Genomic DNA, 17,201 nt, shown 5'->3' on the forward strand with positions numbered 1-17,201 from the left:
CACAGAAGCTGTAGGCTTCTGTGGTACACACTCTCAGCTGTGCAGACTAAGTTCCTAAGTTCAGTGGAGTCCTGGATCCAAGGATGAGTTATTTGTCTTGAGACCTTGGAGTGGGAGCCAGAGGTTTAATTGATTGAAAGAGTCAGAGTTGAGAGAGACCTTTTTTTCATCTAAAGAAGAATGATTCAGAAATAGTTTTAGCCTTTGCTTTTAAGTTCATTGGAAAAGAGAAAGTCTATAATTTGCTCATCAAATCTCCTGTGGGAGAGCACAGTGCATCAGGGAGCATGGGTTAAGAGCCAGAGACAAGCCTACCACCAACTTGCTGTGTGTCTTTGGTCAAACCTTCTCCAAGGTTCAATTGTTTTCATCCAAGAAATGGAAGATGGTGCAAACTCCCCAGAGGCTCTCCTAGATTTGACGTTCTGTGCTGAGTTTTGGATGGTTTTGTCCCTTTTTGAACAAAATGATCTTTAGTGCCACAAACTGGGAAAGCAGTTCATTGACTAGCAGAGGACCTGCCCAGTCTCTCCTATGAGATGTTCAGCAGGGCTTAGCATCTATCTGCCTTGTAGCTGGGATGAAACTGTAGAGTGCACTAGTTTTGTAGTCCTTTTAGCCTCTGGGGTTGGGTGGACTCTGTTTAGTTGTATAGCATTCCTTAATGTGACTGGATGCATGCTAAGGAAGAATGTTTTGCTGGAGTATAGAGCTGATAAAGCCACAGGCAAAAACATTCCAGCAGGCTTCTGAATTCTACCCAGTCATTTTCAAACTCACCTCTACCCTCTGGCTACACTTGGCAACTCACCATCTCACCTCCATAGACCATGATCCCATGCCTCTCCTTCTTGGCACAGGTTACTCCTTCTGTCTGTAGCTATCTTTTTCATATCCCACTGACTTGAGAGTGTGCTATATGGATAGGAAACTTACAGGGATCCCTTAGTTCTAGTCAAGCACCCCTTTTCTTTTCTCCCATAACGCTCTCCTGACTCCCATATGATGGGTGTAGCACACACTTGGGGTGGAAGGAACATGTCTACATAATTAAAGGGTTCACCTGCATGGTGCTCATTCCCTGGTATTGTCTCAGTTACTTTCCTGTTGCTGTAACAAAACAATGTGGCCAAGGCAACCTATAAAAAGAAGGGTTTATTTGGGGCTTATGATGCCATCAGAGGGATGGGGCCCATCATACCAGAGACAGCGTGGCAGTATGTCGCAGACATGGTGGCTGGAGCTGGAAGCTGAGAGCTGACCCCTCACGCACATTGTGAACTTTAAGCAGTTAGAAAAGAGAGTGAACTTGGAATTGTTCAGAGTTTTGAAACCTTAAATTCTGCCTCCAGCGGCATACCTCCTCCAACAAGGCTATACAATCTAAGCCTCCACAAACAGCCACCTACTTGAGATAATATTCAAACACCTGAGCCTATGGGGGTGGACATTTTCATTTAAACCATGACAGGTATCTCCTGCAGAATCCTAGAATACCTTGCCCAGCATGGTACATTTCACACATGGTTTCTTAGTGCTTTTTATGTAGAAGAGCATTTATTTACAGAGAACCCACTTTGCACAGTAGACAGGAAAGAGAGAAAGGGGGAATCCAATTTCTAGTCTCGGAAGGCTTTGAATTGAAAATTCCACTTGAAATATGAAGAAATTAAAATGAGCCAAGCAGAGAATAAGTGTAAGCGTTCCACTAACTATTAACTCCAGAAATTTTGGAGAACACCATACACAGGACCAGAAGGATAAGCTAGGAGTGAGGGGCTGGTGCCAGGAGCTGGAGGCTGGATACAGGTCTGCTGAGATGGGAAGAGCATTCCCTTAGCTATGGAAAGGATAAGCCTTAGAGACTTTCCCCCAGTGCTGGACTTCAGAGAATGAAGGGAGAAATCCAAGATGGGGGTGAGGACAGTGAAGAGGTGGGGAGACCCTCAAGGCTCTCAAAATTCTGATGGAAAATTTTTCTCAGTATTACTGTTGACGCAATCTGCCAGATTCCCTGCTCCACTACAAAATTATCAGAGATATGTAGACTTCAGGACCACCCAGCCCTGAAGTCTAACACACCCCACTGCTTCTCAGGAAGAACTAAGGGAAGGGTTTGAGAAGTAACTAGCACACCATGGGCTATAGATGGTCCTAAGCTTTACAAAGACATCACTTTGCAACATGTGAACAGTTTTGCGTAGTGGAAGGGGCTGACCTCAGGGCCTAGGGGTTGAATCATCGGCTGAATTGCTGGACCCCACCCAAGGGTACAGCATAAGAAAAATCAAGACTTATAGTTTCTGAGATTTGTTCTCATTTCTCTGCGTGACATTGGCCTCGTCAGTTTCAGTGATGATAGTTTCAAGGGCCTGCTTTGAGGATTACAGGGAGCAATTGAGATTGGGTCAAGCACTTAGAACAGTGACCAGGATGTTTATATAAGACAGTTGTTGTTGTTGGGGTCTTAGACAAATTTCACGATGCCTCTAAATCCCCATTTCTATATCTATAAGGTAGAATGGCCAACTCCGATCTGCAAACTACTTTGAAGGATGATATAATAAAAGGTGCTTTGTAGTTGGTAATCTTTCACTTGTTGGGTGGGTAATCTATTCCCTCTGGCCTAGAGAAGTCCTGGAGAAATTTGTTAGGAGTGAATTTCTTGGTTCTGGAGTTCCTTAAGATAAGTCCTGTAACTTCCTCCAACCCAACCCTGAGTAATTCCAGCCTAAACAGCATCATCTGCCCGGGAGTCTGGTGTGTGGAGAAGATTGTGGTTGCATCTGGAGTTGTGTTTACAGTCTGTGAGACTCCAGAAGATCCAGATTTGGGGGCTTAGTCACCTCATTCTAGATGTCTAGGAAAGCCTCTGTCTGAGACGTAGAGGAACAACATGGGAAATAGGATATCTTCAGAAACATGGCAGAACCCCTAGGAACCCCAACCCTGGGAGGACCCCTCACCTGCTCTCAGGCACAGGAATGACCTTTATAGCATCAGGTCCAGGTTCCTGCTCATCATGGATATGGCAAACACAGAGCCCCGGTCCCGGCTCTGTTCCCCTGGCTCTTTGAGCAGAGACCCCCTACAGGCTCCTGACTGGTGATTTTCCACCATGAAGAAAAGTGACTCATTGCCAGGCCCTCTGCCTTGACCTCAATTTTCAGTTCTCCTCTGTGTGAGTAATGGATCAGTTGTCTGTACTTTCAGAGGACAGATTTCATGCACAGTGAGACGGCAGCTTAAAGTTCATGGCTGAGGACAGTTGAACCACGAGCAGTTAGGGTGGGCAAGGACAGCAGGAGCCCCCAACCAAGTAGCCTGAGCTGTCCTGGTTAACTAGACATTTTATATTGGGGTCAGTGAGCAAATCCAACAGAGAGGTGGGGCTCAGAGATCCAGAAAACTAATGACAGAGCGTCAGGCAAGCTCTGCAATTATGGGATGTTTAGTGCTAACATAGTCCAAACCGTAATGAGCCACAACCCTTAGACTCTGAAATTGAGGAGAGCAGCACATTCTTTGGTGGCACAGTGACCAAGGCTGGGCATGGATGAGTTGGTCCTGGGGCTGCATCTGGGGGAGGGGATGTGTCACCTTGCCTGGTCTCTTCCCTGATGACCCTGAGGACTCTCAGATGTACATCTCTGCAGCACTTGGTTCCCTGACCCTGCAGTGGCCTGTGACCTCTACTTATTATACTACCTCCACACACTGCAACCAAACACAATGAAAACCAGCTCTTGCTTGGCTGTGTTTCCTGTCCCAAGCAGGGGAGCTTCAGCTACTGAGACCCAACATCCAGAGATCAATTTTGATCTTTTCCCTTGCTTCATGTCAGTCGCTTTTGTCCATCCCCAGAAACTGTTGTTCAGGCTCTGTTTTCTCTCTTCTATCAGCACCATCTCTCAGGCAGCCTCCTGACTGTGGTATTTAACCCCACTTTTCTCCTCCTCCTCCTGACTCATTTGACCACATGTCACTCCTCTGCCCAAAAAAACGCCATCAGTGGCTCCAAATGTGCCCAAGGCTAAATCGAATTCCTCAACTTACTGCATTCAAGATCTTTGATCTGGGGCCAGTCTGTATCTTCACACCCCTTCCTTGCCACGTCCAGGCCTCCTGCGTCAGTCAGTGCAGCCCCTGCTATGTTACTAATTTGGCCCTCTTGGCCTTTGAACATCATGTCTCCCTCTGCACAGAAATCTTCCGACTCTTGTCATTTTGGCCAGCTCCTTTCCTGAGAACAGGGTAAATGCTATTTCCTGTGTGTAAATATTCCCAGGCGAGGTCAGGCTCCATCTTCCATGATCATGGGCTACTGTTTCACAGCATCTTGATGGAAGCCTGGTATTTAGTGAAGTTAAGACGTTGGGCCCTGGAGGCCTGGGTTTGAGTGATGGCTCTGCAGTGTACTAACTATGTGTTTTCCCCTGGCAGAAGTTTCTTCATCTGGAAGTAGTAATAGTCCTTCTCTCATAGTGCTGTGGGCAGGATGAAAGGAGACTGTGTAGACAGGGGCTTAGGGTCCCAATTGGCCTTTTGCTGGAGCTTAACACATTGGCTACCTTTAGGGTCATTTCCAGATTTGATTACTGGTGTTACCTTGCCTGTTTGAGGCATGAATGAGCTTTGTTAGGGCTGAGAGTTTCTCTTGCTTAGCTTTGGAGCCTCTGCTGGTATAAGGCTAGTAGTGTATAGAAAACATCTGACTGTCACTTGGATCTGGCACATCCTGGCTAGGGGACTTGGTAGGATGGATGACTTCTCATAGTTGTATCTGGGGACCTGTCAGAGGACAGAGCCAGCTATGCGACTCAAAGGAAGATTTTTCTGCTCTTCAAGTCTTCCCATAACTGGGGGCAGGGAACTTGTGCCAGAGCCTGAGGCTTGCATGGTGGATGAAATGGGATCCATTCGTTGGGTGGAGGGTAAGGGATGGTCAGAAGCCTGCCAGGTGGTAGAGTGACTGGTGCCTCTAGAGACAGCACCTACTTTCTTTCTTGCCTTTCATAGAATGACACTGGTCTTAGGATGGCCACTGGCATGCTAGATCTGTGAAGAATCCTGTGTGGGCCATGTTGGTAAAAGCAAACCTTCCTTGAGGCAGGGAAGAGAACAGAGCCGGGAAGAGTAGTTTATCCCCATTTAATGTTCACGTGGAGCTCCACGGCGCTGTCAGAAGTGGAGCCTCAGCCCAGGGGCAGCTTAACCTGAGCTCCTCTGTGTGTCGATGCATTTGTAGTTTTTAACTTGAGGACCCTGCCCTGTTCTGTAATGGGACAGAGAGCAGCCGTTCATAAGATCCTTTAATGTAGGTAGCACTCTAGAATCTGAAGTGTTGGGTTCAGCACCTAACATTACAACTTCTGAGCTGTGTGATGGGCTACTCAGCCTCATATGCTTCAGTCTCCAAATCTGTAAGAAATCCTTAGAGAACCCCTTCCAGGGTCATGGGAGGGGGGACCTAATGTAATGATAACGAGGAGTGCCATAGCATCATTGGCACAGGACCTGCCTTCATACATGCTGCTAGATTACTATGGCCTTTTGTTTCCTCCCTGGATTCACAGAACCCTATGACACAGACAGACTGACAGCTACAAGGGTTTGCCATTCTCATTCACAAGGTACTTAAACTTAGTTCATATATACAGGGAACAGCTTCAGTGTGCTAGGCCCAGCAGCTGGGTACACATAAAGAGCTGAGCACACACAGGCTGGATCTGCTCGGCTATAGCAGGATTTCTGAGTGTTTATCTACCATGACCCATTTTACCCAAAGAAATGTTTACTTGACCCCAAGTACATGGGCATATAAAGTAGGCATATAAACAATTAAACTTTTATTAGTTTATATAATTAGTAATACATTTATCTTCAAGCAGCTCTTTTTGTATACAGACAATTTGATCAAGTAGAAAGACATATCTGTATGCGAAGGAGATTGGGTATGCTGTTTCTTTCTGCATAAAAATTAAATCTTAGCTGAGTGTCTGACCTTGCAAAACATAGGGAAACTTCTGTTTTTAGAGTTGATTAGTATTTTGACTTTATAATTAAATAATTTTATCATTGTCATTACTGAGAATGTTGTTCATGTAAATACGCAGTGCAAAATAACAGAAGTATGCATGTGCCATTTCAGAAACTGTTAGATAATTCCATCCTAAGCCCAAGCCAAAATGAATGATTTTCTTATGAAGCTCAAATTAGCAACTGGAGTAGCAATTTTAAAGTCAAGCATTCTAATATAATTCAAGGATATGCTAAGTTTGTATTTACACGCAGAGGATGATGATAGGAAACTCTTAAGAGTTTTTGTTTTCTACAGTTGAACCATCAACTCTTCCCAAGAGCAAAATGCCGTGTGCGCAGTAAAAGCACTACGATTATCTAACTGTGACAGGAGTCTCATGTCTGAGTCAAGGTGTCTCGGGCACTGTTCTGCAGTTGGGTGGTGTGACGAAACCCACAGTGCAAAGTGTGTCTAGGTGTGTTCAGAACCAACTCTGCAGTAATGTCTCCTGGTCTAACAGGACCTAGTGCTGTCTGAGTATGTCTGAGGCATACCTCAGAACCACTACACTTTTGGTTTGGAGTTAATTTTTGATCATCATGCATTCAGGGACCGTTTTGTGATGTAATCCCTTATGAGGTTGTGACTCACAGTGTAAGGATCTGGGATCTAGTGGATAGATCGTTTACAAGGATTTAAACAGTTGAGATTAGTGAGTGACAGACAGTCCTACAGAGCATGCAGGTAGACATGTGAGTCATATGAGACATAAACTCATCCAGAAGGCTCCTTCAGATGAGACAAGTCAGCCTGTGAGGAGAAGGTGTAGGTAAGAGGTTGGGATTGAGAGATTGGAAGGACTTGGGGACAGGAATTGGAAATGGGGAAGAAGGTGAGAGACTGAGGCCCAGAGTAGAAGCATCATGTGATGTAGCTGTTAAGACGGGTGGTTGGCATAGGCGAGGGCTCTTAGTTGGGTCTCCCTCCTGTTGACTCTCAGACATACAGAACCAACATACTTTCACAGAGGATGTAAGGCAAGCCATAGGCTGGTTCAGTGGGCAAAGATGCCTGCTGCCAAGCTTAAGGACCTGAGTTTGATCTTTGGGACTCACATGGGGGGAAGGAGAAAATCAACTGCTGGGAGGTGTCTTCTGAGTTCCACATTTGTGCATGTGAATGCTGACACATGCAATCAATCAATCAATCAATCAATCAATCAATCAATCAATCAATTTCAAAGGTAATTTCATGAACGAGTTAATGAAAGTCAGGGAGTATCTATAACTTCTCTCAAGCTAAAGGCACCTAGAATATCAGAGTTAACAACGGAGGACTCTGAGCTATTAGAGAGGAAATAACTGTCAAAGATGTATGCTAGCTCATCATGCCAGAAACAGGTACCTGATTCATGTCCCTTAGCACCCAAAAACAGAATAGTGAGCCTCATGGCCTGGGCCCAAGTTTTACCCCGTTACTGTCACAGTGTAGGAGCCTCCCTCAGTGGGATAAGGGCTTCTACGAGTACAGGTAGAAGATCGCATGTGCTGGGTATGCAGAAGGTGTTTGTAATGACCACATTTCTAATCATTGGGATATAATGCCCAACAAGAGCAACTGAGGAAGAGATAGGTTCCATTAGTTCACAGTTTGAGGGTACACATGGTCTGGAAGCCATGGCAACAGAGTTGGAGACAGCTGGTCATGTGACATTTGCAGCAGTGTAAGGCAGACATCACATTGTGTCTGGAATCAGGAAACAGAAAGAGAATTGTTGGTAGCTTGCCTTCGCCTTTTTATTGACTCTGGGTCTACAGTTCCTAGAATGGTGCTGCCCTCAGTGAGGGTTAAGTCTTCCCATCTCACTTGAGCTATTCTAGAAAATTTCTCACAAACAAACCCAAATCTTTTTCTTATGGGAGTCTGCATCCTGTCAAGTTGATTGATATTTGTTATTAATTATCATAGTACTCAGTAAGTAGCTTCTCTTAGAAACTGTTTTGCATGAAGCTATGTTAGATTTCAAAAAACAGAAAAGAAAAAAGTCAGATGCCCTCCAAGTCTCCTATTTCTTGAGAGAGTACTGCAGACTACAGAGCGATTGCCTCCTTGCAATGCATTATAAATTGCCCTTAGACCTTTGCACCCAGGTTGCAGGAGGGTACCACTTCCCTTTGTCAGGTCTCCTGGAGTTATCCAGAATGTAGGATCCAGTCGTTTACCATGTTATGACAAGCAGTTTAGTGAAAAGAAAATGTTATGGGGCATAGAAGGCAAATATTAAGTGGACAGGATTAATAATAAACTTGGTAGTTTTTGGTTAATCTTGGGGTTAAAACTTAGCTTGGGGAAGATAGTGCATGGAGACAGGCGAGAGAAGAGCAGAGGGGGCATTTACCACATAATGGGTGAATAAAGACTTTGTACAGTCTTCTGAGGAGAAGAAAAGCTCTGATGTTTCTAGTAGTGTGCGGATGCTCTTCTGGTGGGTGGGGAATCACTGTCTGAGCTATTTAGTATTTCAGAGAGGTGAAGGCCTTCAGCTCACATGTTGACTAGGTATGGATGCAGAATTCAAGACTTGTCTGCCCAGTGCCTGGTGCCACACAGCATGGAACTGGCAGGAAGAGCAGAGGCAGAATGACCAACATGGAGGAAAATGGGGAGGGGGGGAGGGGAGGAGGGGGAGGTGGGAAACGTAAGCAACACTTAGCTTGGGCATCACCAGTGCCTGAAGCAGAAGGGTTAGAAGTTAAAGTCCTGACCATAATGTCAATTATTTATAACCCATTGCATAAATTATTATGCTTAAGTTGGCTGTCTAGTAAACAGTGTATAGTTTTGCATCATAAAGGTCAGGCCATTCTAAATTAATCTACGACTTGTTTTGATGAGAAAGGAGGGACAGAGGAAGGGGGAAGAGAGAGAGAGAGAGAGAGAGAGAGAGAGAGAGAGAGGAGAGAGGGAGAACAGACAGAGACACAGAGAGAAAATGAATAAATGTGATAGATTCTGGACCATTTTGGTTGTAGAGAGGTATATGGGCTGGATGGTCCCAAACAATACTTGTGATGATAGTCCTAGGAGAATCCAAGAAGCATTCTATTACACAGAACAAACCTCAAGGAGTTTCTAGAACCTCAGAAGCCATGTACTAGCCAACCCTGAGCTCACCTTCTACTTTTTCTCCCATACACTCCACTGTTGCCACGATGTCTCCCTATTAGTTCCCTCTCAGGGCCTTTGCCTGGGTCCTGTCCTCCGTGGTGAGCACTCAGTTTCCATATTTTATCATGGCTAATCTTGCCTCCTGAGAGAGTGTGCTCATGACTTACAGTCTCAGGAAACTGTACCATGACCACTCATTTAAAATGGCAATGACTTTGTGCCTCACAGATTTTTGATGGCCTGATTCTGCCTCATCTTTTCAGTAGAAATGATCAGTTCTCAGAGCACCACACAGTTCTAATTTATTCCATTTTTATCATTTACTTTCTGCCTATCACGTGCCTTCTCCATAAGGGGATTAATGTCGATTGTTTTGTTTGCTGGCTTATCCCACTTCCTGTCTCATGTATCCCATTTCCTGGCGCATCCCAGGCACTAAGTAAATGATGGTTCAGTAGAAGAGTGAATGTCCAGATGGACTCTGTGAGGACACGTGGGACACACATCTGCATGCTTGGAATGAAGCTCTATGCAGGGCAGCGAGAGACTGAACATCTTGAAAAGCAGAAAGGGAAGGTCTGTTAGATGGCTGCCTCGATCAGAGCCCAGCATTGGCTTCCAAGTTCCTTCTTACATCTGTTCTACCGCTGCAGTCACAGATCAGGGTCTAGCCATTGACTCTTCTCTCATTTATTAACCAGTGTTAATGTCTTCATGATTTTATCTTCCTAATAGTCTGCTTCACTGCTGAGACTGGAACACAAGGCCTTGGCCATGATAGGCAAACATTCTGCAGCAGGAGAACACCTCAGCCCTTCCTCAAACATTTTTTAAAAATCTGTATTTATTTTATATGGATGAGTGTTTGCCTGACTGCATGTATGTGCACCACATGCATGTACAGTGTCCATGGAGTTCATAGAGGGCATCAGATTCCTGAAACTGGAGTTACAGATGGTTGTGAGCTGCCATGTACAGCCAGAGAATGGATTCTCGGTCCCCTGGAAGGGAAGCCAATGCTCTTAAGCACTGAGCCATTTCTCTGACCCACTTTCTTAACCATTGTTGAAAGGTTGTTCTCCAAGAACACTTTTCCTAAAGGAGCCCAGGATTCCTCCTTATCTATTTGAGTCTTTATGGCTGAATGTAAAATCTTTGATTATCACCTCATTTCCTTGAGTATTTCATTGTGACTACTTTATAATAAGATGTTGGTCCAAAAATATCTAATATTTGCATAAATTTCTATTCTTTATCAATAACTTGTACTTTCTTCTAGATGTATAAGGGGCCTCTCTACAGATCTCCCCTTTTCTTCCCTCCTTCTCAATTAGCTTCATAAATCTTCATTATTTATTTTTTTAGACAGTCTTATGTAGTCTCATTTGGCTTTGTATGTAGGTCATGATGACCATGAATATCTAACTCTGTCACTCAAGTTGGCCTGGAACTCACAATACAGTTTGGGATGTTCTTGAACTTGAGGCAATCCTGATGTCTCTGCTTCCTAAGTACTGACATCGTCAAATGACGGATTGTTTTGTCCCTTTTTTAAAAATGTGGTTATATGTGTATGTTGACCATATGAAAATGTATCAAGCTCAATCTTGTACTTTTATGTACATGTGCTAAATTTCAGTAACAATCTCATGAAAAGGAAAATGACCAGGAATTTTTCTGTGCAGGCTCTGTCTATCCTCACATGCCACTCATCATTGTGTAAGCCTTGTTAACCTCAAATGGATGACAATAGGCTACCAACCCAGGAAACTCTGGCTGTCTTAGGATTTTACTGTTGTGAACAGACACCATGACCAAGACAACTCTTATAAAAACAACATTTAATTGGGGCTGCTTACAGGTTCAAAGGTTCAGTCCATTATCAAGGCTGGAACATGGCAGCATCCAGGCAGGTATGGTACAGGAGGAGCTAAGAGTTCTACATCTTCATTTGAAGGCAGCTAGCAGAATACTGGCTTCCAGGCAGCTAGGATGAGGGTCTTAAAGCCCACCCCCACAGTAACACACCTACTCCAACAAGGCCACACCTTCTCCAACAAGGCCATACCTTCTAATAGTGCCACTCCCTGGGCTGGGCCTATACAAACCACAACACTAGTGCTGTTTGTTTTTTATGATTGAGGAGGGAGATGGGGCAATGGGACCTAATCTGAAGGTCCTTAAGACATGGCTTCAGAGGGATCAGAAGGTACATGCCCAAGAAGCCACCTGAGATTCAGCTGCAGTAAGCTTTAAGGGTAAATCAGGAGGCCCCCACTGGACAACAGAGTCAGTGGGTTTGTCCCACAACCCAAGCTGTGTCCCCCTTTCCTTCCACTCCAAGGTTCTCTGAAGAAGCCCCGCTCCTGCCTCATTAGCCAGGTCCCACCAGCCTTCTTCCAGAGGGACTCATTGCATTACGGTGGGCCAACAAGCTCAGCTCAGGCTTTTGATTGAGGAAGAAGCAAGAGAGTGAACTTCATTCTGGTGAGAAATGTCATTGTTTTTATAAATAACACTGTCCATAAGAAGACAGCTTTGGATGTAGAGAAAGTTGCAGAGACAATAGGATGTGTTTCTCCTGGCTCCATGCCCAGGTTCCCTGATCATTCACAAGTTGTATTTGTCACACTAAGGAGCTGTCATAGGTCCATTGCTATGTAACTGAGCTTCGGATGCTACCTAGAGTTCCCCAGTTTGCCCACACATGCCACTGTTCTGCTTCAGAATTCTTTCCAGAACATCATCTCCGCGTACTCAGCATATCTCCTAGGTCTCATCTGGCCTATGATGGTTCCTCCCATTTTTCTTTGACAGTTTTTGTTTTTGAAGTTGTCATGTTTTTAATTAGATATTTTCTTTATTTACATTTCCAATTTTATCCCCTTTTCCCATTTCCCCTCCGAAACCCCCCCCATCCCATCCTCCCTAGCCCAGCTCACTAGCCCACCCACTCTCGCTCCCCTATCCTGGGATTCCCTGACACTGGGGCATCAAGCCTTCACAAGACCAATGGCCTCTCCTGTCATTGATGTCCCACAAGGCCATCCTCTGCTACATATGCAACATATGGAGGCATGAGTCCCTCCTTGTATACTCTTTGGTTGGTGGTTTAGTCCCAGGGAGCTCTTGGGGTACTGGTTGGTTCATATTGTTCTTCCTCCTATGGGGCTGCAAACCCCTTCAGCTCCTTGGGTCCTCCCTCTAGATCCTTCATTGGAGACCCTATGCTCAGGCCAATGGATGGCTGTGAGCATCCAATTCTTATTTGTCAGGCACTGGCAGAGCCTTTCAGGAGACAGCTATATCAGGCTCCTGTCAGCAAGTACTTGTTGGCACAATAATGTCTGGGTTTGGTAACTGGATATGGAATGGATCCCCAGGTAGGACAGTCACTGGATGGTCTTTCATTCAGTTTCTGCTCCAAACTTTGGACTTTGACAGTTTTAAGGAACAGAGCCACATTGTTTTGTAGTGTGATACCATCTTAGCTAGGGTTTCTTTTGCTGTGGCAAAACACCACCACCAGCTGGGCAGTGGTGGTGCACGCCTTTAATCCCAGCACTTGGGAGGCAGAGGCAAGTGGATTTCTGAGTTTGAGGCCAACCTGGTCTACAGAGTGAGTTCCAGGATAGCCAGGGCTACACAGAGAAACCCTATCTCTGGGGGGAAAAAGCAACTTGGGGAGAAAAGGGTTTCTTTTAGCTCACCCTTTCATATTGCGTCATTAAAAAGAGTCCACAGAAACTTGACACAGGAATCGGAAGGCAGGAGCTGAAGCAGAGGCCATAGAGGAGGGTTGCTTACTGGCTTGTTCCTCATTGCTTGTTCAGATGTTGTTTTGTTTTTTACCCTCTGGACCACCTACCCTAAAGTAGTACCACCCACAATGGGCTGAGATCTCCCACATCAGCAATCAAGAAAATGCACCACAGGTTCCCAAATTCCAATCTAATGGGAACATTTTCTCAACTGAGTGCCCCTGTTCTAAAAGCACTTTAGCTGTGTCAAGATGACATAAAACTAGGCAGCACAAACCCATAATTAGTATTTGTCTGATGCTTTTTCACCATGAGATTAAATCATGTATTTTAAAGAAAGAATCCCACAGTGCTGATGTGTTCCCCTTTACATACAGGATGTGGGCTATCAACATGATCTAACATTCATGTTGCTGACCATGGTCACCAGGTCATATGGTGTAAGTCTTCACCACAGTCACTTGTCTCTTTCCTTTTCTAGTCTTTTCTTTGGAACTGAGTCACTGAGCCCATGCTCAAGCTCCACCTCCTTTATTTTAAATAAAATTTATGTGACATGAGACTGGAGACTGGTAAAGACACACACATACAAACATACACAAACACACCCACACATACACACACACACACACACACACACACATCTCAGCACTTGCGCAGGTTGGGAGATAAACCCACACATAGACACAGGGGGGCATCTTAGATGAATTCATATCCACAGACACATACAGGCACAAATACGCATATGACAGAGAAATTAATAATTTTGTCAATCTACGTTTGGTGGAAGAATGAGCAATCGATTGAGACTTTAATTTGCACGGCTTCTAAAATCTCACTGTCTTTTTCATCCTTATAGATTTTAAATAGCAAGGACTGAGTGTGCCTCCTGTGTGGGTCAGAAGTGAGGAGTTCGCTCAAGCATTGGGTCTATAGGCTTTCCATGATGGGTCTAGACCTGCAACATTCATGGCTCTAATCTCCTCTCTTTCCTGGCTCCCCCTTGGAGGCTGCACTGGGAGCCCTGATACTTGTTATGATTTGGTTCCTAGAAGTTCTCCAAAGGTCCCTTTGTTGATCACTTTGCTTCCAGCCAGTGGTGCTGTTGAGAAGAGGAGCGGGAGGCAGGGCCTTAGTGAGATTGCTGGCGGCATGGGCCTTGAAAGAACTTATACCTCACCACAGTCGTCAAAGCTATAGAACAAAGTAACCATGGGCTGAAAGCTCTGAAACCATGACAGAACCAGTTCTTGCCTCTTTATAAATCACCTGGAGTGCTTTGTCACAATCACAGAGAGATGGCTAACCCACCCTGGCTAGCCAGGGGTGAGTGTGTCTCCACTCAGAAAATCCAGTGCCCTTGCTCATGCTCGTTCTCAAGGTGTATACGGAAAGCTGGCCCTGGCAAGTGGTTCTAAGTGCTGCGATTTACCTGTCTTTTGTCTCCTCCACTCTCCAGCCCTCCGTGATGTCCTGCCACCCTTCAACAGGGTGCTGGGGCTTTCAGTGTGACTGTTTGGATCCTACCCTCAAGATGTGGTTTCTGTTCTCTCTGTCTCCTCACCGTTCCTGCTCTTCCAAATGCACAAATCTAAACTGAGGGACTGACTCATTGTCCCTTTGACTGGCCTATCTCAAGCATGCCTCCTCTGCTCCCATGTGTCCCAACAACAGTACCCTGCTCTACAGCTCTGAGAGCCTTTCCTTATCTTTGTCTGAAAGGTCTGCCTCATCCTGCTCTCAATCCCCAGAGGACCTTCACTTGCAGGGAGGTTGCTGATTAAAATCTGCTTAGAGATTCTCATGTGTTCTCATTTCAGAAGGAGTTCTGTAGCTAACAGGCATCAGAAATGATGCTTGGCCCCTAGTGATCCTGGATTTTCTCCTCAACAGCCTAAGTTCCATCATCAGCATAGTGTGCGGGCCACAACTCCAGTTGCTATGACTCTGTGCTTCATTTGTCAGCACAGGGAGGGATTGGATTAATACAACTTAGTGCCAAAGCTTTGCCTTTCTGCCTGGGAGATATATTAAATATATCCAAATAATTGCTGTGGCCAAATACCTGAGAAAAGTAACATGTGGAAGAGTTTATTTTGGCTTATGATTTGAGAGGGTTCGGTTCATTGGGTAGGCATCGCAGCAGAGGCATGAAGTGGGCAGTAGTCACATTTGCATTCATAGTAGAGCAGTTAGCCATGAGTCCTGGTGGTGCCCAGTTCATACATGACAGATTAAGGTTGTAACCAGCTGTCCTGTCATGCTGGAAGATGATGATGAGGGCTCCTTCATCTCCTAACTCCTCCCACATCTTCTTCCTTTAAGATGCCAAGGAGCTCCTTGCGAGTGGAAACCCAGTGTCGGCTTCCCCACAATACTGACACATACGTGATACTAAGTACACTGAACTCATAATGTGTTCAGTGTCTCATTAATGTCTGAAATCACTGAGTAAATGGAGTTACTCTGGTTCATTATAAGCTTATATTCGCACTATAGACAAACTGGAAGTTAGAGGAAAGTTGAAAGACAGAAGGGAAAGGCTTTGATGCCATCGCCCCCAAAGAACCCTTAGGCTTTCTACCTTTCCCTTGAACATATATTTTCTCTAGATTATTATTTGTGTGTCGTTATCTTCTTTTTTGTTTGTACTCTGTATATTGCTTTTTTCCCCACCCTTCTTTTGGAAACTGTTTTCATTGCTACCAACTTTCTGGAAGGCATTATTTTAAGAAAATGCACACAATATGCCCATGTAGGTCTGCTACAGTTCTCTTTATGCCACTTTTATTTAATACCTTCTGTCAGGAGTCATGCCATTCATCAGTCTGGTCACCTGCCCTCAAAGCATTGTGCCTCCATCTTATTAGTTGTTCAATGGTGATCATGAGAAATAATAGAGAAGATTGGAAAGATAATGCTGAACTTAAACTAGATGCTCCATGAACATTGGTGGCCTGGGGTGGGAACTGTCTGGAAAAGGTGCGGTGCCGGCAATCACCCTGCCACTGTTCCCTGGTTGCAGGCTACACTTCATGCAGGTAGACTCGGTTCAGCGCTGGATGGAGGATCTGAAGCTCATGACCGAGTGTGAGTGCATGTGCGTCTTGCAGGCAAAGCCCATCAGCCTGGAGGAAGACACGCAAGGTGACCTTATCCTAGCAGGTGGTCCTGGTCCAGGAGATCCTCTACAGCTGCTCTTGAAACGGGGCTGGGTCATCAGCACTGAGCTTCGAAGGATCGGGCAGAAGTTGGCCCAGGACCGCTGGGCCCGTGTGCACAGCATGAGTGTGCGTCTGACGTGCCATGCACGCTCCATGGTCAGCGAGTACAGCACCATCAGCAGGACAGTCTCACAGGAAATGGGCCAGGTCAGCCATGCTGGGATAGTGCTAGTAGGTGCTGGGTGTGGGAATGCCTTCCTGAATTCTGGAGTCTGAACCTTTCCTGGCCAGTAGCCTCCCTTGTCTTGTAACAAAGTAGAGAAGGCTGGGGAGGACATTTAATGAACATGTACATGTGCAAGGCATTGTAGTGGGCATTTCCTTTTTTCAATAAATATCTCATTTAACCTGTACACCCACTGTACATATATATATATATATATATATATATATATATATATATATATATATATATATATAACAAACAAACAGAGTACAGATGGCCTTCAATTGTCCATCTACACTGTGACTTTGGCAAGTTACTTGACTCCTCTATGTCTTAGTGCTTATGGGTGAGTGTAGCAGCATTTATTCAGGGATGATGACTGCAAAATAAATAACATGTAAAACATGCCAAGCAGCTGGCTGAACAGAGTAGTATTACAGTGTCATGGTTGGGGAGATAGACCCTTGAACTGAGCCGTTTGCCCCAAGCTAAGCAGAGGCTGATGAAAGAAGGTTCAGATCCAGCTTTTCTGATTCCAAAGTGCATTAGAATCTTCCCAGCGTCAAAAGTGAACCACTGAACATCTGCCCTCCTCATCGTGATTTTTCTCTCTCTTTCTTCTTCTCATCTCTCACCTTAAACTTTTCCTTCCTTCGTTGTGCGGGTAGTGAGTGTCTAATCATTCTTCAAACGCAGCTTAAATAGCTCTTCTTCCTGAGGCTTCCCAGATCCCTCAGTATAACTAATTGCATGCCAGCTTTTCTCAGTCTCTCAAAGCAGTTGACCTTGACCTCCTTGGCTACCCATGTGCTCTCATTTCTGTGACTGTCTTCCCCTCCACCTTCATGCCCCAGAGTGCC

The 17,201-nt window shown here is 45.1% G+C and overlaps 1 protein-coding gene across 4 annotated transcripts in view; it reads left to right on the top strand.

The window, feature by feature from the left end:
- Positions 1–17,201, top strand: part of Insc (INSC spindle orientation adaptor protein) — a 108,525-nt gene that overhangs the window by 30,218 nt on the left and 61,106 nt on the right. For 3 of the 4 annotated variants that reach the window (XM_021166905.2, XM_021166904.2, XM_029480212.1), the window contains one exon: positions 15,977–16,322. In XM_021166905.2, coding sequence (XP_021022564.1) covers positions 15,977–16,322 — 346 coding nt within the window. Of the gene's footprint in view, positions 1–11,534; positions 11,678–15,976; positions 16,323–17,201 lie in introns of all 4 variants that reach the window. The other variant, XM_029480213.1, reaches the window with a different exon arrangement.

Source organism: Mus caroli, chromosome 7, assembly GCF_900094665.2.
Source record: "Mus caroli chromosome 7, CAROLI_EIJ_v1.1, whole genome shotgun sequence".
Lineage (NCBI taxonomy): Eukaryota > Metazoa > Chordata > Mammalia > Rodentia > Muridae > Mus > Mus caroli.